This window comes from Doryrhamphus excisus, linkage group LG18, assembly GCF_037039965.1.
Source record: "Doryrhamphus excisus strain RoL-2023G ecotype Guam linkage group LG18, RoL_Dexc_Guam_v1.1, whole genome shotgun sequence".
Classification (NCBI taxonomy): Eukaryota; Metazoa; Chordata; class Actinopteri; order Syngnathiformes; family Syngnathidae; genus Doryrhamphus; species Doryrhamphus excisus.
In genome coordinates, this window is record NC_136374.1 from 10,704,944 (window position 1) to 10,730,500 (window position 25,557).

Below are 25,557 nucleotides of genomic sequence, written 5' to 3' on the forward strand. Positions count from 1 at the left end.
GAGGAGCACAAAACCACAAGTACTAGTTCCTAATTCCAGAATTGATAGGCAGATTTTAATTCTCATTTGACACTTGGATGCTTCCATAACACAAACACTTAAAAAAAATAAATAACAACAGAGCAGATGTTGATTCAGATTAAGATCTGTTTTGTTTTAGCAGAAAAAAAAGATGGATGATTGGTCATCATGGAAACACATTACATTGTTTTTCTTTTTTAAATACATTTATAAAATGCTGCTCAACTGATTATTACATTCATGTGTGCATCTTTCATGTAGGTCCAAGCATTTGGAATACTTGTGTATAAAAATAGAAAAGCATCACTTTTAATGTTACACAAACAAACTAGCCGAATAATTGCACAGCTATTGTGTACTTATTTAATTCATTCATTTATATTCACAAGTTCCACACATGCATGCCCTGCATGAGCAGTGTGCAATGAATGTGTTTTGAAGTAGTGCAAATGGGGACATAAAGGGACTGAAAACACTTAAAGGGGACCTATTTTGCTTTTTCCACTTTTCTGACTTATAAATGAAGTTAAAATGTTGGATTCTCGATGCCAAAGTCTCAGATATTGAGGTTTGTGCAAGAAGTTTGTGATGTCACAGGGAGCCAGGCTTCCTTATATGGGCATGTGCTGTGAGGCCTGTGAGGCAAGCTCAGGCAAAAGTGGTTGGGGTTTGTTATTCCCAGCAAGAGAAAAAATCTTTTCAACTGCAAATAGCAGCACGTTCTCACCAGGAAAAGATACATTAATGTCGCACACACTTTGTCCGCACTCAGTAAATACAGACCTACGTTACTACTCTTTGAGTTCATACACAGTAAGTCAGGGGTCTCTAGCCAGTAGCTCAGTACTTTTTAAGTACCTCTTCATTTATTATCAACTCCTGTTGACAAAATGCAAAAGGGGGTTTCGGCAGTAGTCCGGAAGTCTTCGGGAACGCTTGGCAGTGTGACAATCACAGCTGAGTGAGCGTGCTCGGAGGTGGGCTGTGCGTGGAATGAATTAAAACAGTTTTTGAAAGCCAAGGAAATACAGCTAGAATAGGTGCAGATTCTGGAAGCTCTAGAAAGCTTTCTGTACAAGTTATCATGTGTAGCTGCTCTATAGGAGTCAATAACTCAATACTAAGTGCCGAAAAATGAGCATAATAGGTCCCCTTTATCGCGCCTCTTAGTTGTTGCTAGGTAGAATTTGTGTTTGATGCTTTAAAGAAAATAATTTTTGAAGTTTTCAACAACATGACACACAAGCAACACACAACACTTTAAGACAAAAAAAATATTTCACATTAACTGGAAGTGACATTGTCAAAACGCACTGCCCCCTTCTGGACTGATATGCTAATTGCACCATCTTCACAAATGTCACTTTTAGTCCAAGACATATATACAAATGTCTCCATCATCATCATCATCATCATCATCAGTGAGACGGACATCACAGGGCGGACACTTTGACGATGTTGGCCGAGCTGGTTGTGGTTTGGATGCTGGCCCCCCCAGGCTGACCCGAGGAAGGGTGCGGCCTACGGCTAGGTGGCCCCCTGCGGTTGTCGCCATCGTGCGTCAAAGAAGGGGGCGTGGGAAGGCTGACGATGGCCGTAGTGATGCGGCTGCCTTTGGAGTTGATCCTGCCCACGTCATCTGCGGCCTTCATGTTGAGGTTTGATCGGCTAAAGATGAGACACAAAAGGGTTTAGAGTTCGGGTTCAGGATTTAGGGTTTAGTTTGAAGTTAGGGTAAAGATTAGGGCTTGGATTAAGGTTCCACTTTTCACTTTTAGGTTATGGTTCATGATAGGTTTAGGGTTAGGGCTTGTGGTAGTGTCGGGGCTGGGGTTAGGTTTAGCGTTAAGGCGAGGGTTGAGGTTCTGATGAGTGCTGGGGTTAGGGCTTGGTTTAGGATTAGGACAGGGGTCGGCAACCCGCGGCTGAGGAGCCTCTTTGTTGTGGCCGGGAACTGTAAGTTTACGTTCATTTACACATTCATTCATTTTCTACCGCTTATCCTCACGAGGGTCACGGGGGGTGCTGGAGCCTATCCCAGCTGTCTTTGGGCGAGAGGCGGGGTACACCCTGGACTGGTCGCCAGCCAATCACAGGGCACATATAGACAAACAACCATTCACACTCACATTCATACCTATGAATTTGCCTAATGGTTATGGTTAAGTGTTGGTTTTTTAGGGTTAAGGTTGGAGATTTTAACGCTATGGTTTCAGCGTCAAGTTTCAGGGGTTGCAACTACGATGTGTGCCTCCTCTGTGTTTCACCTGGCAGCGTGCGGCGTTCGATCCCCACACTGTATGTGGATGGCGCTCAGCTCCTGCAAGGGGCTCTGCTGATTGGGTCCTGGGTGCAGGGCAGCGTTGGCCAGTGGAGTGTTCCTCTTGGTCCTGCGTCCACAGCAGGTGGTTGTAACCACCTCGCCGCTGCTTCCAGACGGTCTGCGGGCGGGGAAGCTCTGCAGCATGGTTTCTAAACAGGTTTGTTCATACAGCTGCTCGTCTATAAATTCATGAGCCTGACGGGGGCAGGGAGGACAGGAAAAAAAATACAAATTGCACATATTAACATTGAAAATGATGTATTTAATGCTGTGAAGTGTATTGGGAAAGTAGTGGAGTTGCACCTACAGTGGTTTTCTCCAGACAATGCAGCAGATGGTGGTGTTGACTCTCCAGAAGAGACGATGGCTTCACCAGCTTCTGCTCGTCAGCCTCCGCGCCCTGACACAACACACACAGCACATTTAACACATCGACAACCAAAACAGGACTACAAATATCATATACACATTTGTAGTTGAAATTAACATGGGTTTTGTGTCTTAATATAGCTACTTTTTAAAAGATATTTTCACGTCTTTTCATTTCATTGCATTTCTTTTCTTTATCAACACTATGCTATAACTTCTGGTTGTGATTTCCAAGCTAATAGGATGTGTTTTGGGATTAAAAAATACATTAAGAACATAGGTTGGGGTCATGCAGTGTACTAACAATAACAGATTAATTAACACTATTAGAATTAGATTAACACTATTAGATATTATTATAGATATGGTAGGCGGCACGGCGGTCGAGTGGTTAGCGCGCAGACCTCACAGCTAGGAGACCAGGGTTCAATTCCACCCTCGGCCATCTCTGTGTGGAGTTTGCATGTTCTCCCCGTACCAAAAACATGCTAGGTTAATTGACTCCAAAATTGTCCATAGGTATGAATGTGAGTGTGAATGGTTGTTTGTCTATATGTGCCCTGTGATTGGCTGGCGACCAGTCCAGGGTGACAGCTGGGATAGGCTCCAGCACCCCCCGCAACCCTCGTGAGGAAAAAGCGGTAGAAAATGAATGAATGAATAGATACTGTATGGTAACCAGGAAGTATATGCATTTTTGCGTATATTTTTTACGTAAACCGAAAAATACGCTAAGGATATGCTAGGATTTGGCTTTGGTCAAATTTTCACCAAAATGTTGTCTTGATGTGATTCTGTTTTCATCAAAAACATAGCCTGCTTTCGTATTGTAGTATACCAAACAAGTCTGTTTTGCTCTGGATTGTATCGTTCTGCTAAACTGACAACAAAGTTGGCTCTCTATCTATGTATTTTTATTGACTGTGACTGTTGAATAACCCACCATGGGGCCAAAAAATGTTGCCATTGCCAGAAATGTGATAAAGTGAGGCACGCTATTGAGTTGCATTTGTCCTATAACTATAATTATTCTCTATTTAAGTGATATTTAGCTAAAAGGGACCTATTATGCTCATTTTCCGACCCTTTGTATTGAGTTGTGGTCTCCTATAGAGCAGCTACACACAATAACCCACACAGAAAACCTTTTAGATTTTCCGGAATCTGCACCTATTCCAGCTGTATTTCCTTTGATTTGTGCTTCCTGACAAAATGGTCTGTTTTCTTTGATTCCTAACTATGAACCATATAAGGAAGTCCCTCTGTGACATCACAAAGGGACAGTTTTAACACGCCTTTTGAAACCAAGCGTTTTGAGCCATCCCAAACTTCTTTCAGGGCTCACTTCCAAATACGCAAACCTCATTATCTGAAACTTTGGCATCGTTTAACACAAGAATGCAACATTCTAAGTCCATTTATAGGTCAGAAAAGTGGAAAAAGCATAATAGGTCCCCTTTAATAGTTGTGGGTGTCTGCAGTGGATTAATTTGATTGACATGATTTTCACTTGGAAAAACTCCCTCTGATTTTGTAAGGATAGGACAGAGCATTAGCAGATGCTAGAGGCGAAGTAGGAAGTTAGTGATGTGCGATGCTTCAGTGAGAGAACAACAACGGGGTTGGAAGCAACAAAAAAAAAACAAAACAAAAAAGAAGATTATGATACATTTTTTTGTAATTTTCCAAAGGGACCTTTGAAAATGTTCGACTAGTCTGCAGCATTGCCAAGCCAAGATTAAAAACCATTGAATTCTCTCCACACGTGTACTCAAAGGGTTTGGGTCGGGGGCGATCCAGCCTGAAGGATCCTCATTCACATTCCGCACGCGTGAACAAAACAGTTGGAATGTGGGCTGCCTCATCGACAAGACTGCATTCAAGGTTCAAAGCTCGGTTGCTGGTGGAAATTCTTGTGGAAGATCAGAATTTCTCTCATTTCTGGACTTTTATCATACGAATGTTGACAGGTCGGCACCGAGGGTAAAAGTTCATCAGCATAGATTCTTGTGTTTATTTATTCATCGTTAGACAATCTGACAGACAGAAAGTAGAAAAAGCAGCTGTGGGGATTAGCTCCACCCCCATGGTGGTGCGTGAACCTTCTCATAGACTTAAGTTGACATGCTGGTCAACACAACACCGTCATGACATCTTGTCATCTCTTAGCAAGGACAAAATATACACAGCGTTTTGTCATTCCCCTTACTCTCCTTTAGGGTTTTATCTTTCATGACATAAGCGTATATATATATATGCTGGAGCCTATCCCAGCTGTCTTCGGGCGAGAGGCGGGGTACACCCTGGACTGGCGGCCAGCCAATCACAGGGCACATATAGACAAACAACCATTCATATTATATTACGTATATTGTATTGTATTGTATTATTTTCTTGCAGTATTGTAACTTTGTCTTTTTTCTTATAATAGATCCACTTTATTCTGATAATAGTCTGATGTTTTATGATGGCATTCTTGTAAAATTATTACTTTTTTCTTCATAAGACATCAACTTTATTCCCGTCATCTTGATGTTTTTCTTGTACTATTGCAACCGAATCTCTGAAAATTATATTTTTCCATCTGTAATATTATAACATTATTTTTTATTTAGCCTTTTTTTCTTGTCATATTATTATTTTACTCTTGTAAAATGGTTGGGTTTTTTTCTTTATAAATTTCCAACTTTATTCCGGGCATCTCTGTGCGTGGGTTTTCTCCGGGTTTCCTTCCACACTCCAAAAACATGCTAGATTAATTTCCGACTCCAAATTGTCCATAGGTATGAATGTGAGTGTGAATGGTTGTTTGTCTATATGTGCCCTGTGATTGGCTGGCCACCAGTCCAGGGTGTACCCCGCCTCTCGCCCGAAGACAGCTGGGATAGGCTCCAGCATACCCCTGTGACCCTCGTGAGGATAAGCGGAAGAAAATGAATGAACGAATGAATGAATATCTATAAAGCGGGCTGCACGGCGGACGAGTGGTTAGAGCGCAGGCCTCACAGCTAGGAGACCCGAGTTCAATTCCATGCTAGGTTAATTGGTGACTCCAAATTGTCCATAGGTATGAATGTGAGTGTGAATGGTTGTTTGTCTATATGTGCCCTGGGATAGGCTCCAGCATACCCCTTGTGACACTAGTGAGGATAAGCGGCATAGAAAATGGATGGATGGACTTTATTCCGTAATCTGACATTTGTATTTGTAATATTGCAACTTCATAATTCTTAATAATTTTCTTTCTCATAATATTGCCGAAAATGACTTATTCTTGTGAAATCATATTTTTTCTTCATAATATTGCAACTGTATTATGATAATATTCTGACTTTTTACTCGTTTTATTGCACCTTTAATCTGCTAATATTCATTTTATTTTCTTGTAATTTTGCACCTCACCTTTATGCCTTAAAAAGACATATATCTTTAAATAGTCTCCTCCCATGGATTTAAGTATATTTTCTTCATTATTACCTGAGGCCAACAAAATAAAGCCAGAGAAGTTAAACCGTTTTTTTTTTGGAAGGAAAATGTGTGATTATGCCGGGAACACGAGAGCTCCAACTCCTCTCTTATCACCTCTGCTCCCTTCACAGCCAAAGGAAGGACTTTGTGAATCTTCCTGGCTTAATTAAGGCAGTAATTGTCATGTTGGGGGCATCTGGATGTGTGTGTGTGCTATCAGGTTGCAGTGCACCGATAACGAATGCACCAGTGTCATTAATCTCTGAAACTCAATTACAGTCTCATTATTTTGTCATTTTTAATGCAGAAGTAGGCACAGCTCCTCACTAGATGGTGCAGTTTGTCTTTCTTTCTGGATTTTATAGTTAATACAGAGCAATTGTTGTCCAAATAATTTGTGCAAATGTAGGTATAATAATAAGTTATAATTTCTACAGTGTTTGTGTGTAGATTACCCCCATCCGGTTATGATGGAGGCCTTCATACTCTGCCTAACAAATTGACTATCATCTACAGTGTTGGTGTTTGGGTTCAGAGGTCATCCTCACTGTTAGCTCCAGCAGCTCGTTAAGCAGTCCGTTGCGTTTCCTCAGCAGGAAGGCGTTGGCGCTCCCCGACTTGGCCAAGCGTATCCTGGCCAGTCTGGCTTTCTAGGGAGGAAGAAGAATATTACAACTTTATTCTCTTCATTTAAATGTTTGTTTGGTCATATTATGGCAAACAATTGAAAGATTTTTATTAGGGCTGTCAATAGATTAAAATATTTGATTGCGATTAATTGCATTTTTTGTCCATAGTTAACTCACAATTAATCACATTTAATCGTAGACGGAAATAAGTTTTTTTTTAATGATTCAATTTGCAACTACAACAATAATTACATCAAATTTTATGCGTAAGGATATCAATTTCGGAACTTTGGGCCATTATTTAAAAAATATATAGTCAGCAAGCATGTATTTTGTATTGCAATTTTCAGTATTATTAGCATATTAGCTTTTAAAATCGCCCACAAACGTTCAGCAAATACAAAATGTCAGCAAGGGAGACCTCTCACACAAACATGTTTTTGTTTATTTGTTCATTCATTCATTCATTTTCTACCGCTTATCCTCATGAGGGTCGCGGGTATGCTGGAACCTATCCAGCTGTCTTCAGGCGAGAGGCAAAGTACACCCTGGACTGGTCGCCAGCCAATCACAGGGCACATATAGACAAACAACCATTCACACTCACATTCATACCTATGGACAATTTGGAGTCACCAATTAACCTAGCATGTTTTTGGAATGTGGGAGGAAACCGGAAAACTCCAACTTGTTCTTAAAATATTGCAACATTAGATCATAAAATAACTTTTATTATGAATTTCATCCTAATTTTTTGGGGTGTGTAATATAGTTACCTTTATTCTTAGAGTAGCTTTTTTTCTCTTTTAAATTATTCTGGTAAAATGCAAACTTTTTCTTGATTTTATTCTTGTAAAATGCATTTTTGTTTTTTTTTGTGAAATATTACTGCCTCCAAACAGAGATGCTCAATGGAGATCCGAACCCACGATCCCCTGACTGTGAGGCCAGTGTGATTATTGTAGAATAATGATTTTTGTGTGTGTAATATTATGACCTTTAATCTAGTAATAGTCAAACTTTTTTTTCTCATAATATTGCAACTTTATTCTTGTAATATTCTGACCTTTTTCTTGTAATATTTCAAATTATGTAAAAAATACCAAACATCTTTCCTCATACTATTACGATTCTATTGTAGAATTATAACTTTTTTTCTCTTAATATTACTAAAATAAAGTTGTAATATGACGAGAAAAAAAGGTTTAATTTTACATGTAATTAATGTTACTTTTTGTAACAACTTGTCCTTTTTTAGTTAAAAAGTTAAAAATAAAATCCCTAACGAGGGAAGGTGATCTTTGAAAATGGTCTTGTCCAGAGGGGGGGGGGGTGTCGCACTAAAATGAAGGAGTCAGCTGCTGAAAGATGGATTTGATAAGTCAGCAGAGGGAGAGAAGATATGGTAATGCAATGTCCTAAAACGAAGATATTAGGGAAACTGAAGGATATGAAGCTGCCTGCGGTGCTTGTAAAAAAAAAAGTGAAAAAGTGAGAGAGAGCTCTCCTCAAGCGTGTCCTGACTCTCTCCTCCAATAAACTCCCAGCATTCCCACACATAACTCAAAAGTCATGGGATTAGTTTGGAGGAACTTTGTGAAATAGTTGCAGCTGTTGTTGGAGATGGTTGGCGCGAGGAGGAAGGATGGAGATGTAATTATCATGTTTATGGCGCTGCATGTGGATTATAAAGTGTGTCCGTTTGTGGTTGGCAAGCAGAAACGTTCATTTAACGAGAGAGCGGCTTTGACAGCGAGAAGGCGGCCTCGTGCTCGTCTCGGTTGATCAAAGGTTGCTCTTGACACCAGGAGGAAGAATGTGAGGGAATAACACACTCTGGTCTGATTGGTTGTCCTCATCAGCAGCCTGACGGTCGATTCTGCCATGATGGAAGTTGACTAGAAGTTGACTGACCTTGTTGGAGTCGGTGGTGATGCAGAGGTCATCAAAGATGAAACGCTGACTGTACTAAAGTCTAACCTAACAGCATCTGTATCGCTCTTCATCTTAATACCTGCGTATTAACTGATTGGATGGAAATATTGTCCATTTTGACCAGGGGTCTCAAACACGCGGGCCACTAGTTTGAGGCCCCCACCTTGATATGAAAGTTTAATGTTAGTGCGGCCCGCGCAAGTTTGATATGGATGCTGTATGGTATCATGTACCCAGAAAAAATTATTACATTTGATTAATGTTCATGTTAAAGGTTAAATAACTGTTAATAGTTATTAACACTCTCCATCCGTGTGGAAGTGGTAAGTTTTTGGCTATTTAAGTTTAAAGGAAATAACTTGAAGGCTACCGTTTAGGTCGCTAGCTCTCTAGTTTGCGAGTTAGCATGTGTCTCAAGACCCTGCAGTTGCGCAATATGTTGTAAATAAAAAGAGTATAAATGTGACTATAGTCGTGTTTTGTCATGTCTACAGGGCTCTAATAATGCTTTGTTCATTTTAATCTGAAAAAAATAACCGGGGGGTGTCGGGGCTGACTCATTCACGGCCATCCTAATGTGGTGTAATTCAGACACTATTACATTACATTGACGAGACAATAGCACCGCAGGAAATACGCTGTTCAAAAAAACCCTCCTAATGCTAACGTGTGAGCCTATGTTATGTTATATTCATGTCTAATATGACATTTTTTCTGTTACTATATCTACTATATTGGGTAGTAAGTATATATGTGAGTATAGGGGTTCTATTTCATGGCCAGAGGGCTCTAATAATGTTAAAGACTGAATTTAGAAGGTCATAAACAGACTTTCTAGGCTGTAACTACGAAAATATTCAATTTGTAAAGAAGGAATCCTTTAACCAGTCTTACCACGATAAATGAGGAATTAGAATACTCCCATTGTAATCCACACTTCTACTGGTACTTGAACGCCACTGGTTTAATGACCTGTGTTTCTGTTCCACTTAGCCGGTGTCTACTGTAGTTGTTCACTAATGATACTCATCTCATTACGCTAGCTGCCAGTTCCGTCAGTATTTGCAACTTCCTTGCTAAAAATAAACACCTCCCATATCCTTCTTGCTATTATGCCTTTTCTCCAGTGTGAATGTCCTCTGCACAAATTAATGATATAAACAGTTAGTGAGATTTGAAGCAATGCTATTTGATACCTGGCTACAAGCGACACCATCCACAAAGGATTGTGGTGATTTGTTTATATTATACATTTTAGGACTTATTCCTCGCATACTAGCAGTATGTTCTTCCATCTTTACTCCCTGATGTCTCGTTTAAGTCTTCACTCTTTGTCTTGTTTACTGTGTGATTTAAGGCACCTCTCAAATGGTTGGTGCAGGAATAAACATATTTTTCATCAATATCAGGTGATATAAGGTGGAAAGAATATACACAGCAAGTATGTACAGTATAGAGGAGAACTATTTCGAATGCTTCATCGACTTCACATGATCTACTTTTTATTTACTGACTGCGATAGAGAAGAAGAGCTTTTTGCAAAAACTTCCCAGGTGACTTTGTAATTGCAGAGGGAGTCTCCAGCAGCCTGTTGTTGCTGGAGACAAATGAGCGGTTGTGGAGGACAACGAACAAGAACACACACTTTGTCCTCCAGAATGGGAAACGTTTTCTTGCTTTAGCGCTTCCGCTCTTCTAGGAAGTCTTTCCAGAAGATTGTAGAATGTGTCCGTGTTGTGGTAATTATTGTTTATTTGCCAGGTCAGTTTGCATCACTACGACAAAAGCAACTAATGGAATTCTATTGCTTTGTTGTTGACTTTAGAATAAAACCTGGCAGGGGTTTATTGAGCAAAGTTTTATAGTTATGCCGCGGTCTAAGATGTGCTTTAATGTTGTAAAAGCACTGCAATAAATAAGAAGAGCAAATCCTTTGAGGTGGAAGTTAATGAAGACTTTTGATAGTACAGTATATCACAAAAGGTATGGAGTAAAGCAACCATTTTTAGGACAGTATGAGGGGTGTCACGAAATCCCGTTACACAAAACGTAAAAGTGGAGAAAAGTACATCAGACTGTGAAATACGGCATTGCTACTATCAGTGATAATACAGTAATATGGAGTAACAGGGTGCAGGGATAATTGGAAGCGCATATCTGCTGTTTTTTTCCATTGGCGCTAAACAGCTGCTTGCTATTTATTGTTGTTATTTATTGCTATTTATGTCCAAGCAGAAGTTGTAGTGATTCAAATTAAAGATTTCATTCATTCATCCATCCATTTTCTATACCGCTTATCCTCACGAGATGCCTATGGGTGGACTCGAACCCAGCTGTGTAGCCTGCGTGCTAACCACTCACACACCGTGCAGCCAGGTAGTAAATAATATGATATTAATAAAATTTCTTATACTGCTTATCGTATAACATGAAGTCATCCATCCACTTTCTACACCGCTTATCCTCATTAGGGTCACAGGGGTATGCTGGAGCCTATCCCAGCTGTCTTCAGGTGAGAGGCGGGGTACACCCTGGACTGGTCGCTACGGCCAATCACAGGGCACATATAGACAAACAACCATTCACACTCACATTCATACCTATGGACAATTTGGAGTCGCCAATTAACCTAGCATGTTTTTGGAATGTGGGAGGAAACCGGAGTACTCGGAGAAAACCCACGCATGCACGGGGAGAACATGCAAACTCCACACAGAGATGGCCGAGGGTGGGATTGAACCCTGGTGTCCTAGCTGTGAGGTCTGCGTGCTAACACAGCCCGAGTGCCCAAGACTTGTCATGCCAAAGTTTCCCATGGAGGCGCAGAACCAGGGAAGTTCTAACTAGAGTAAAGTTGGAATATTAAACATTAATGTTAATGTTAAAATATTAAAATATATTTTAAAAAATTATATAAAAATGTTGGCCACTGTGTGGCCAACATGCTAACAACCACTTGTCCACCTATGCATATTTAGTGCAAGGAAAAGCTGTTTCCGACCTAAAAAAAACAACCAAATACCTAAATTTTAACATTATTAGAGTGCTCTACACATTAAATAACATCCCTACAGTCACACAGTCACACTCTATTGATGCTCATTGTGCCAACTTTCCTAGCACTCACCGGTTCTGTTTCATAACACATAAGAGTGTTGACAATTCTTCAACATGGTTGACACATTTAGCGAGTAAGCATCATGCATTTATTCGGTAATTAAATACAAGCCATCAGTAAAGGTGAATGTATTGCGGGAGTGAGCGCCACTTGTGCAATGCATGTATGAAAGCTGTAAAAATCCCTCCACAATGCAACCCAGCCCTTGACCGACATAGCCACAAAGGCAGAGTCTGGATACACTTCTCCATCGTCTCACAGCACTTCGCCTTCCTGGCAAAACATGCATGTGTATCCAAAATAAACAAAAGTGCTGACTTCCAGTTCCTATTTTCATACATTGGCATGCTCATAGGATGTTTGGTGTTAAATATATTAGCAGTATATTAATAACATGACAACATGCATAGGATATTGTACGCTTGTGGCATAAATTGTTGACATTAGCCGAGGTTCCACTGTAACTTCTATACTATTGTCCTTTCCAAAATCACAATAAAAACACTGTGCATGAATACATCTCTAACAATGCAAAGTGAGCCTTATTAAAATATCATTACAATGTGCACGTGGATTGTTCAGCCTTCTTACAGCGCTTAAAGACTCATCATCAATTTGCTATCAACAAAAGCCTTTCCAACATAATGGCTCTGTGATGTGGCCTCGTGGAAAGGTCAGGCTCACTTGAGTGGAAGGCTAACATTTAGCACTTGGATATGGAGTGTGTACAAGAATGTCAAATGGAAAGGGCAAAGCATTTCTAGCTGTGGTAAGTGTTTGGAGCGCTGGTGTCTGATTAGTGTTCAACCATTTTTATGAATTTGTCCTTGATAAAAATTTCCATCATCAAGCTGTTGTCCTCTAATGAGATCCCTATCTTATCATAGATTATATTTGTCATATATTATCCTATTTCATATACGTATTTGTATATGGTAATGGTTTTATTTCATTTGAACATGCATCAGATTACAATTGAGTGCATCACATAATCAGTTCACAGTTCCACATGTCCAAAAGGAGTAGGAAGAAGCAAAGCTTATTAAATCCTACCCCTCCATCTGGTACTTTTACAATCAGTAACTGTTATTATTATTATATTATACAAGATAGCTATTAATAGTAGGGCTGTCAAAAAATGTCATTACTTACGGTAAACATTTTTGAGTGTAATTAACACATGCAGAACATGTCAAGCCAAAATTTTATGATGGCAGACGGCGGCGCAGTGTGACGCATTGTCTGATGCTAACTATAGCAGTGTGAAAAAATGTCCTTTCTGGTTTCTTGTATTTTTGTCAAAAAATGCACTTCTTAAATGACACTTTTTATTAATAAGGGGGAATTTAATGGGGAATTTGTGTTCTTTTGTGTTCATGACCGTTCAGTTTTTGCATGAACTCTGCTTGGGAGAGTTCCAAGATGAAGACGACTGCTGAACAAAAAGAACATTCAGGAATTTTAAAAGCTTGAAACATCTTGGTTAGGTAGGACCTAGGACCTAGTGCCTACATCTGGTGTAAAAGTAACACTAAATTACAAAATAAGAACATCATACCAACAGTAAAATATGGTGGTGGTAGTGTGATGGTCAGGGGCTATTTTGTTGCTTCAGGACCTGGAACACTTGCTGTGATAAATGGAACCATGAATTTTGCAGTCTACCAAAAAAATCATCTAGGAGAATGTCCGGCCATCTGCTTGTGAAGCTGAAATTAACTTGGGTCCAAAACACACCAGCAAGCCCACTTCTGAAGAAGTGGCTGAAGAAAAACAAAATGAAGACTTTGGAGTGGACTCGTGAAAGTCCGGACCTGAATCCTATTGAGATGCTGTGGCATGACCTTAAAAATGCAGTTCATACTGGAAAACTCTCCAACTGAATTACAACAATTCTGCAAAAAGTCTTCCAAGAGACTCATTGCAAGTTATCACAAGCTTGATTGCAGTTGTTGCTGCTCAGCGTTGCAATCACTTTTTCACACGAGGCATGTGGGTTTGGATCCCCCGCCCCGTAATAATAAAACGTTTAAATACCTTCTGGGCACGGCGTTTGTCTGCCCTCTGGTTCTGGTGGTAGATGCGGCTGAAGTTGGACACGATGACGGGCACCGGCAGCGCGATCACCAGCACGCCGCTCAGCGAACAAATGGACCCGAAGATTTTCCCGGCGATGGTCTTTGGCACCATGTCTCCATATCTGAAAATGGGATAATTACAGTTATTTACAATAAGATTTACAATGAATTTAGCTACACTTTGTGCCATATTTTTGGTTCAAATGAAAGAGTCTGGGCAATAAAATACCTCAAAAAGTAAAAGTACTTCCAAAGAGAATGGGGGCTATACCAAATATATAAATCTAGAATGGCAATCCTGGAGTAAAAAAAGACAAAAATACAATAGATGTTTTATTGTACTCCATTTTTGGTATTATTACCAAAATCTATCTATCTATTGAACTTTTCGATGGTTTTGTTTAGCCTCAAAGCTCACATCTTCCAAGTTGAAAAGTATTCTGAGGAAGTGGATTATTGGATCAGCGTCCTCCTGCTTCCACTTTACAGCCTGCTGTTCCCTCCACAGACAGAGGAGCCGCAGGATTGAGAGCAGCTCTACAATAACAGAAATAGTGGTAGTAAAAGTCCGTTTCAAGTGTACCCCATCGGACTCATGATTAAATGCGTACCGAGACGGACGTCCTTCATTCCTACACAAACATAAGACGGTAATCCATGGAAATCTGGTTAGAATTGAGGACCCAGAGGACGGATTTGACCTTTAACAGCTACCTCAATATCGTGTTTGATAGTGTCTCTCGTCGATGATTTAGCTTGTTAGTGTCCTTCGTCATGGGGGAACAATGGTAATTAAAGAGAAAAGGGGAGTTTTATCACAGCTGGTACTCATTTATGAATTATGATGTGTGGATGATCTAAAATTGGAGTAAAAGGTGGCGGCAAAGGTGGAATATACACCCTTTGAACAAGTCCACATTTCCATAGCACAAGGTGACTGGTTTTATGGAGGTTCACACATGGAGCCTATCCCAGCTGTCCTCAGGCAAGAGGCAGGGTACACCCTGGACTGGTCGCCAGCCAATCACAGGGCACATCCACTTTCTACACCGCTTCTCCTCATTAGGGTCACAGGGGTATGCTGGAGCCTATCCCAGCTGGTGAGAGGTGGGGTACACCCTGGACTGGTCGCTACGGCCAATCACAGGGCACATATAGACAAACAACCATTCACACTCACATTCATACCTATGGACAATTTGGAGTCGCCAATTAACCTAGCATGTTTTTGGAATGTGGGAGGAAACTGGAGTACCCGGAAAAAACCCACGCATGCACGGGGCACGGGGATGGCCCAAGTGGAGAGTCAAACCCAGATCTTCCCGATCTCCTGACTGTGTGGCCAACATGCTAACAACCACTTGTCCACCATGCATATTTTCATATTTAGAGCAAGGAAAAGCGGTTTCTGGCTTAAAAAAACCCAAATACTTAAATTTTAACATTATTAGAGTGCTCTACACATTAAATAACATCCCTACAGTCACACTAATGTTCGAATTACCCAATATAGTTGACATAACATGCATCCATCCATCCATCATCCATCCATTTTCTATTCTGTTTCTCCTATGCTGGAGCCTATCCCAGCTGTCTTTGGGCGAGAGGTGGGGTCCACTCTGGACTGGTCACCAGCCAATAACAGGGCACATATAGACAAACACGACCAGATTGTACCATAAATATTCTAATGAATATTTAGAGCAAGGAAAAGCTGTTTCCGGCTTAAAAAAACAACAAATACTTAAATTTTAACATTATTAGAGTGCTCTACACATTAAATAACATCCCTACAGTCACACTAACGTTCGATTTACCCATTATAGTCGACATAATGAGAAAAAAAATTCAATTTAAGACATAAAGCCTGTGTGTGTTGCAATAAATGTGTTCTGGGAGTGAGAACAGGAAGTGACGTCCGGTGTTCAGAGTTGAGTTTAAGATGGATTAGGTTCACAACCGTAGCCCATGTTACGTTATCATTATCGAGCCTGTTGTGAGATCATTCAAACCTGCTATAAAATCCTGTTGTTCCAATCTAATCTAAGATTACTAGTCCCACCTAACGACCAGTGTAGAATACTACATTTCTTCAGTGATCTACAGTGATCATTTATTAATTAGTCTTTGAAAAAAACTAAATATATTGGAAAAATATTGGAGTAAAAGTGTTTAAATGTAGTTCTTGTTCATCCTTTTCCAGTCTCTCTGCTTTGTTAAAACCGTTCAGCTTATAGCGTGAACAGCGTGCTCCCAACAGATCTGCCATGCAAGTCAAATCAAATAAAAAATGAAAAAAGAGGCGCCACAAAACTAAAGAACTCCATCTGTATGATCCCAATCTTCTACCCAGGAGACGCAAAGAGAGCGGCAGCAGCAGCGGGACAAACACTGTCACACTTTGTTAAAGCCGTGATGAAGAGGAACATTAACTCTTGCTATCACAAGGGCAACAAGAGGACAATGTTTGTGTGTTGTTGCGTTATTGTTGTAGTTGTAAAGAGCTCACGCTACAATTTGTTATCTTTATTTATTTCTTTCTACCCCAGAAATGCCTTGTCAACACGGAAATCACCAGAGTTACCGGACCTGCCAGTCAGTAATCACTGCAGACACGCAAACCAATGATGACGTTGATTCATTTGACGTGAGAGTAGCTTTAGCTTTAAAATCAGTGCTTGTTGTTACAACTCCGTATAGTAGGTGACAAAAACATGATATAATATTATCCGAATTATATCACCGAAACAAAGAGCTCTGTTTTACCCGTCAACACACCAACATTGAGTCTGACTAACAGCAATAATACCAGGAAATACAGTAAGAACTATACCACAACAGCAATAATACCAGGAAATACAGTAAGAACTATACCACAACAGCAATAATGCCAGGAAATACTGCTAAGAACTATACCACAACAGCAATAATACCAGGAAATACAGTAAGAACTATACCACAATAGCAATAATACCAGGAATACAGCTAAGAACTATACCACAACAGCAATAATACCAGGAAATACTGCTAAGAACTATACCACAACAGCAATAATACCAGGAAATACAGTAAGAACTATACCACAATAGCAATAATACCAGGAATACAGCTAAGAACTATACCACAACAGCAACAATACCAGGAAATACTGCTAAGAACTATACCGCAACAGCAATGATACCAGGAAATACTGCTAAGAACTATACCACAACAGCAATAATACCAGGAAATACAGTAAGAACTATACCACAATAGCAATAATACCAGGAATACATCTAAGAACTATACCACAACAGCAACAATACCAGGAAATACTGCTAACAACTATACCACAACAGCAACAATACCAGGAAATACAGTAAGAACTATACCACAACAGCAATAATACCAGGAATACAGTAAGAACTATACCACAACAGCAATAATACCAGGAATACGGTAAGAACTATACCACAACAGCAATAATACCAGGAATACTGCTAAGAACTATACCACAACAGCAATAATACCAAGAAATACTGCTAAGAACTATACCACAACAGCAATAGTACCAGGAAATACTGCTAAGAACTATATCACAACAGCAATAATACCAGGAAATACAGTAAGAACTATACCACAACAGCAATAATACCAGGAATACTGCTAAGAACTATACCACAACAGCAATAATACCAAGAAATACTGCTAAGAACTATACCACAACAGCAATAGTACCAGGAAATACTGCTAAGAACTATATCACAACAGCAATAGTACCAGGAAATACTGCTAAGAACTATATCACAACAGCAATAATACCAGGAAATACAGTAAGAACTATACCACAATAGCAATAATACCAGGAATACTGCTAACAACTATACCAGAACAGCAATAATACCAGGAAATACTGCTAAGAACTATACCAGAACAGCAATAATACCAGGAAATACTGCTAACAACTATACCAGAACAGCATTAATACCAGGAAATACTGCTTACAACTATACCAGAACAGCAATAATACCAGGAAATACTGCTAAGAACCATACCACAACAGCAATAATAATAATGGCTCATGCTTGTGGATTCAAACAACAGTGGCTAAAAGGACTATTCCATTTCACAACTTCCGGGGGAGCCCCGTAGCAAAACAAACACATTTCAACCTTTTCCTTATTTCTGCATTAAAACCAAATTGAACGGAAACTTGAAACATCTTCTGTGCCCCTGAGCTGAAAATAGTACATAAGAGCAGTTTTATAAGCGGTAGATAATGAGGTACTGCAATTAAAAAAAAAAAAAAAAAAAGAATGTGAATGATGAGCTAATTAAAGTGTAATACAATCTTCACTGCAAATGTTCCAAATGTTTCTGATGCCCATCTGGTGGAGCATCTCGTTTGAAGCTCCCAAACCAAATGATTTGATGGGTGAAGAAAAAAAAAAAGTCATTTTAACGATGATTGCAACATCCGTATGATAATTCAGTCGCTTTTAATTGGCCCATCAAAGTAAAAACATGAAAGTAAAAACGGTCAGGTAACCAGTGTGTTTTGGTTGAAAATGTAAGAACATTTTTTTGGTCTTTCTTCTTCTTGAAGGATTTATCTCCTAAAAAAAAAAGTGCGACTCCTTTGCTCACTTCACCTAAGCTGCAGGACTCGCATACTTTTCTAGCTGTGTGACATTCCGTGTTAGCAGCAAATCAGGATACAATCCAACATCCTGCTGGCAGCCATGTTGGACAAGGCCACTTCAGCCAACATGAGTGTACTTGATGTCCTTAGTGTCAGCACATTAAGGATCATTACCAACAGCGCCGGCATAGGAAGAATAATAGTTTACTAGCTAATTACCTCACCCACCACAATTACTACTGCTTTCCACCACAGTCCACAGCAATGTTTCTAGGTTAAGGTCCCTTCGCGCCGCCATGGTTACAGGACAAACTGTTGTGTTGTTTTTTCTTATTATTAACAGTAGCATCAAATAAACATGCTGTGGGATTCATTAAGGACTCAGGGGTGTCAAACATACCATGGAGGGCTGATGAGCTCCTTCCCTCAAATTAAAGGTGTTGATCATTAAAATTGCCCACTGGATTGACCGGATGGAAAGAAAACCTGCAGTGTCTCAGCCCCCCCCCCCAGTGATTTGGGTGTACCATGTTTGGGTTATGCAGTCGTCCCTCACTACATCGTGGTTCGAGCATCGCACCCTCACTCATTTTAAAGGGGACCTTACTATGCTAAATTTGCGGCCCTTTGTGTTGTGTTGTGGACTCCTATAGAGCAGCTACACACAATAACAATAATGTCGTCCAGAATCTGCACCTATTCCAGCTGTATTTCTTTAGATTTTGTGCTTCCCGCAAAGACGGTCTGTTTTATTTTATTTAACCCATCGCCCGCCTCCTGTGCTCACGAGGACTTGCGGATAGCTGCCGAACCCAACTTTATAGGAGTTGATAACAAACAGGGATTTATCTTCTTAAGATGTCTGCTATTAACATACAGCCATATGTGTTGGATCCCAAATCCGGAAATCGAGACTGGACTGTCTGAAGTTGGACAAACTGTTGCTGCAGCAGCGAGTCCATCTACATAATAACCCATATTCATAAAACAATCCAGTGTGAAATGACGTTGAATATTTGTATTTTGCTGGTAGGGAATGTGTCATGTGATTGGCTGGTGACCAGTCCAGGGTGTACCCCGCCTCTTGCTCGAAGACAGCTGGGATAGGCTCCAGCACACCACCTGCGACTCTCATGAGGATAAGCGGTATAGAAAATGAATGAATAATTACAATAATAATAATAATAATAATAAAGATTGTGGCTTGAGTTGTTTGACTGGTTGAAACTGGTTCCACTGTGTACTTTATACTAACACCTCCATGTTGTTTGTTGCTCTCGCCTGCACCAAAATACGGCGCAGTAAACACTGAAAAATAAGTACACTTCAACAAAAGTGAGTATGATTAATGGCTAGCTTGACCATCAATCAACGGGGAGGCGGGGATAGGTTGCTGTATTGGCGGTTCTCCGCTGAGTGGGAGCAAAGTAGGGAGTGGGATGGGATTAAACGGGGAGGAAAAGAAAGAAAAAAGTGATGTCTGTTCTTACACCAGGGATATTAGAGCGTGTGTTGCCGCTGCCACCGCAGAGAGAGCGCCATCCATCATGACTTGTGTGAGTTCATGTTTAGATTAGAAGCTGAGTGTTTTAACATCAGGGCCGAAACCAGCTGACACCTTCTACACCTGAGTTTTATTTTAAAGACTCAGTGGAGCTGCTCGACAGGCTAAGGGATGACGAATGAGAAAACGCAACAACTCAACAATAGCCCGGCTGGGAATTAAGACATTTGTCTTAGTCCTCTTGTATTATTCGAAGCCAGACAAAGTTTCCCAAAGCACAAATCGTACTTTTCAAGTCCACTGTTTAATATTCATTCTTCTACACGCTGCCAAGGACAGCAAGTTGGTTTATCACCTCCTATCACGTGGTTCTTGTGTTCATTTTTCATTTTCATTTGGTCACTTTTGTCAAAAAAATCATGTCCATCAATCCAGGAAAATGTGACTCAATAAATGAAGTGTATGCTCACCTGACGTTCATTCATTCATTTTCTACCGCTTATCCTCACAAGGGTCATGGGTATGCTGGAGCCTATCCCAGCTGTCTTTGGGCGAGAGGCGGGATACACCCTGGACTGGTCACCAGCCAATCACAGGGTACATATAGACAAACAACCATTCACACTCACATTCATACCTATGGACAATTTAGAATCGCCAATTAACCTAGCATGGAATTGAACTCGGGTCTCAGAGCTGTGAGGCCTGCGCTCTAACCACTCGACCGCTTTATAGATATTCATTCATTCATTCATTTTCTACAACTTATCCTCATGTGGTTCGTGGGGGTGCTGGAGCCTATCCCAGCTGTCTTCAGGCGAGAGGCGGGGTACACCCTGGACTGGTCGCCAGCCAATCACAGGGCACATATAGACAAACAACCATTCACACTCACATTCATACCTATGGACAATTTGGAATCGGCAATTAACTTAGCATGGAATTGAACTCGGGTCTCAGAGCTGTGAGATGTGCCTTGAAAAATCTGTCAATTTCTGTTGGAGGTTAAGACAAGCTAAGTTAAGTTAAGTTACGATACTTGTTTGCATTAACAACGAGGTAAACAACTGTTCTGTGGAATTTGGCTTATTTGAGAATATATTGTCAAAAATGACTATACATAACTGTACTATTCTTATGCTAATCATTCATTCATTTTCTACCGCTTTTTCCTCACAAGGGTCGCGGGGGTGCTGGAGCCTATCCCAGCTGAATGTGAGTGTGAATGGTTGTTTGTCTATATGTGCCCTGTGATTGGCTGGCGACCAGTCCAAGGTGTACCATGATGCTAAAAACACATGTATTTCAAATTTCTGCTATAAATATGATACAGAATTGACTTGTTTGATACCTATGTCACATATGGCTTCTGGTATTTTCCTATAGTTTTACCAACGATCTGGTAAAGTACACAACAGTGACTCTCGGACACTCTATTGGCGACAGGCGTAGACAAATTCCAGCATCAATGCTATATTTTAAACATCACACTTCCAAAAAAAATACACTTTAGACTTATTTAAAATTAGTGAAAATGTGTATAAATCTAAAGATGTACTAGAAAATGTAAACTAAATTGTCTTTGAGAGTATTGCATTTGTGCCTCATTTTCTCATTCTTTATTTGTGTGCTGTGTAAAACCTCTACTGACAACTTCATCAGCGCTAATGATGCAGCATGTTCTCAAATTCCTGTTAAATTAATTTATCTTTTGTGTTCTGTGTGTGTGTGTCGCTGCAAAAAAAAAAAAGCAGTACAGTACAGAGAAATGCTGGGACTACAGGAAGGACACAAGGCGGCTTTTTATAGTTTTTAAAGCACAAAGACACAACATTAAGCCTTATAATCTTTGCATTTTCAAAGTATGACAAATCCATTTTCACCAGCTAAAAAAAATAGACTATTCTATTCATTCGATTTCATCATTTTTCCATTAGTGTTGCTGAATAGCATACGAATTTATAAAGCCCAATGGTTGATATTTTTCAATATGTGCCAAATGTCTCTCAAGATGATGAAACATTTGGTCAATACTGAGCAATTCTTTCAAGGTCGAAGTAAGCCTTTTTTTGTCTGAATCCGATGTATTCAAAGAGAATTTTCTTTACTTGCTTTGCTTGTTAGTGCCCTCCTCTAAAACAGTGCGCAGGAAATAAAATGCTGGATATTACTGTAACACATATAACTGTCATCCAATCTTAAAAAGCGCAGGAAGGAACATCGAAGAAGCCAAACTTGCTGTTGAGAAACTTAACAAGTTTCAAAAAACGTATCCAACATTGAAGAAGATACAAGGAATTGAACAGATGCATTCAAACAGATCAGCAGGATCTGAGAGCATCAACAACACATTTTCACTCCACTGGATTGGAGCTACTGAGTTGATGCCAATCCAAATAGGAAAACAAGCCCTCATCAATCTTGAAGGAACTAGTCCTTTGATTTGGGAAGAAATCCAATTTCTCTTTGGTGACCAACTTTGCACATGAGAGACCCACTAATGCAAGGGTGACAATCCTTTATTTATTTTGGACAATGCATTTTGATCTGCAAACAAAACAGATGTAAATATGCCCCCATCAGTAGTAGCCCCCATCAGTACCAAAAAACTTCTGTGTCCGTGTTCTGGAAACAAGCAGTTATGACAGTCTGTTCTCTCTCACTAATAAACATATTTTGTAACTGTGACTCAACCCACATATGCACCTGTTTTGCCAGAGAATAAGAAGATGTAGCAGGAGGGATCAGCGACCTGGCCCTTGCAACCTCCCACAGTGCTCCAACATCATGTCTAGGTGTACATGACGTACTTGCTTACATCATCTGTTTATTCTGGGATTATAGTGGTTCTAATCAATATTCAGATTTATATGCAAAGATTGTTTGTCCCAAAGTATAAACATACAATGGAAATGTGTTTTTTTAGGGTGTAAAATGACTTTGAGTGACCATGCAGGTCTGGATACCACAGATTATTGATCTAATCATGTCGCACAATACAATGTTAAAAGGCACAAAAAAATGCAAATACCTGTTACCTGTTTAATTTACACTTCTGCATGTGACATTTTCAGCCTCCTACATATGCACAAGGTGGCAAATATGGAGGCCAGCAAAACAAATTTATTATCATGAGAGTTTTTTTCTGAATGAGAAATTTCCTTTTGCTCTCTGAAGATCTTGTGACAGCCCTATTAATTTATATATTTTTGAAAACAGTGAGTGAAGCTGAGAAATTGCAAAATGGAAAGTGGAAATTGCATGGCGGTGTCAACCTCCAACCTACCACAGCCACACATACATTACAGTCCTGTGGGAAGCACTGATGCATCTTCAAAACAAAAAGAAAATAACTTTTGAATTGTAGCTGGTGAAAGATACTTTGAAAAGTGAAAATAAGTTGGTATGATGGATGGGTGCTTTTAAAACGTCAGGTCACCTTTAAAGTTCGACATGCCTTAGGCCCAATACACTGACACCTCCTGAGTGAAGACAGTAGCTGGCTCATTAACCACAAACTTTCCTGAAAACAACAAGCTAAAACTCTCCAGAGACAGGTGAAAATCATATTTTATGTCAGTCAGATGTTTGTGCCACTCCCACATAGCAAGAGCCTCACAAAAACTATATCTCTCTAAAGGAGAATATTTTTTGTTGGGAAAAGTTTTTTGTTCTCCACAGACGCTGTGGAGCAAGAGAGTGTATGAATGTGCTGAGTGGTCTTTTGCTTTAAAGTTATGCCTGTGGATAATTTAACTCCCCAAGCAGCTGTTTTGAAGGCACCTGATCTTCAGAAAACATGACTCAGGATGCTGAATGCAAATCTTGAGTACCCAAATGGGAGAAAAAAAAAAAAAACTACCTTATTACACGTTTAGATAATGCAGATGCAGAAAATTACAAGACATGAACTGCTGATGACACCTACCGACTTTAATGTAGTGTAAAATGAAAACATTAAAAAATATCAGATTGACATATGTATTATGACATTTTTTTTTTAACTTCAAGACGTTGTTACTGCTTTGTATCACTGAAATGCAAGAGGGAACATCAAGACACAGAATATTTATAACAATATTTAATATATTAATATTTATAACAAATCAAGAATAAAGAAAATAAATCAATGAGTAATAAATAAATAAATATAATAATAACAATGAAACGGCAAATAATAAAAACTTAAGAAACCACATAGTTGGTGGGTAGACAATTTTTTTTTTAACAAAGCATTATTATTAGAGCCCTGTAGACATGACAAAACACGACTATAGTCACATTTATACTCTTTTTATTTACAACATATTGCGCAACTGCAGGGTCTCGAGACACATGCTAACTCGCAAACTCGAGAGCTAGCGACCTAAACGGTAGCCTTCAAGTTATTTCCTTTAAACTTAAATAGCCAAAAACTTACCACTTCCACACAGATAGGGAGGATAACTATTAACAGTTATTTAACCTTTAACATGAACATTAATCAAACGTAATATTTTTTTCTGGGTACATGATACCATACAGCATCCATATCAAACTTGCACAGGCCGCACTAACATTAAACTTTCATATCAAGGCGGGGGCCTCAAACTAGTGTCCTGCGGGCCAAATGTGGCCCGCAAGCCGCGAGTTTGAGACCACTGATTTAGATTAACACGCCTCTCTGTCATGATGACAAACGGTGACCTGAACACATCATCAGCAGTACAATTCCAATACCATACACTGTATTTATCTCCAAGATACACACACAAAATTTCTTCATTCTCTTTACAAGAACACAAGATGCATTCAGAGACACTCCGGACATCACAAAAAACACTTTATAGCATCCCTGTGTGTGTGTAAATAAACAGAAACATCAAGAAAAACATGAAGTGGATATTCTTATCACTCACTTCGGAACCCCTAATTGGGAAGTACATTTTGCTACATTGAAGGAAGCAAGGAAAACAAGTACCTTTCCACTTGAACGCAACCCGTCATTGCTCATAATAACATGGTTTAAAGAGTGATTCAAATGATCTGCTACTATTGAAGTGAGTGTTTTTTTTAGATTTTTACTGGTATCTTTTAGCTTGATTGACATATTCAGTTCATTCGGAGCTGTTAGTACATACAAATATATATTATCCTGTCCTGTCATTTATCCTTCTATTCATTAAATACAGTAAAAAAATGCCATATTTCAGACGTAGTTGCGAGTGGTAATTCATCTTAATTTAATAATTTAAAATTAACTTAATTAAAATGTTTGATCATTTGATCATTTGACAGTTAAATTATGGAAGGTCTACCGATGGTAGAAGATGAAAAAAAAAATAGGCATTAATCAACCTGTCATATGTTGCTTTGTTGCACTTAACTCAAGAAAAGGACATTCATTCATTTTCTACTGTTTATCCTCACAAGGGTCACAGGGGTGCTGGAGCCTATCCCAGCTATGTATCCACGGTGGGATACACCCTGGAATGGTCGCCAGCCAATCACA

The 25,557-nt window shown here is 39.6% G+C and overlaps 1 protein-coding gene across 1 annotated transcript in view; it reads right to left on the minus strand.

Moving 5' to 3' along the window:
* Positions 1-32: 32 nt before the first annotated feature.
* The window catches only part of LOC131106280 (A-type voltage-gated potassium channel KCND3-like), a 61,659-nt gene continuing 36,134 nt past the window's right edge, over positions 33-25,557 (minus strand). Inside the window, exons 3-7 of the mRNA XM_058055194.2 lie at positions 13,901-14,063; positions 6,730-6,831; positions 2,652-2,744; positions 2,289-2,539; positions 33-1,689 (exon numbers count right to left, since the gene is read on the minus strand). Of these exons, the coding sequence (XP_057911177.2) occupies positions 1,455-1,689; positions 2,289-2,539; positions 2,652-2,744; positions 6,730-6,831; positions 13,901-14,063 (844 nt within the window). The 3' untranslated portion in view covers positions 33-1,454. The remainder of the gene's footprint in view (positions 1,690-2,288; positions 2,540-2,651; positions 2,745-6,729; positions 6,832-13,900; positions 14,064-25,557) is intronic.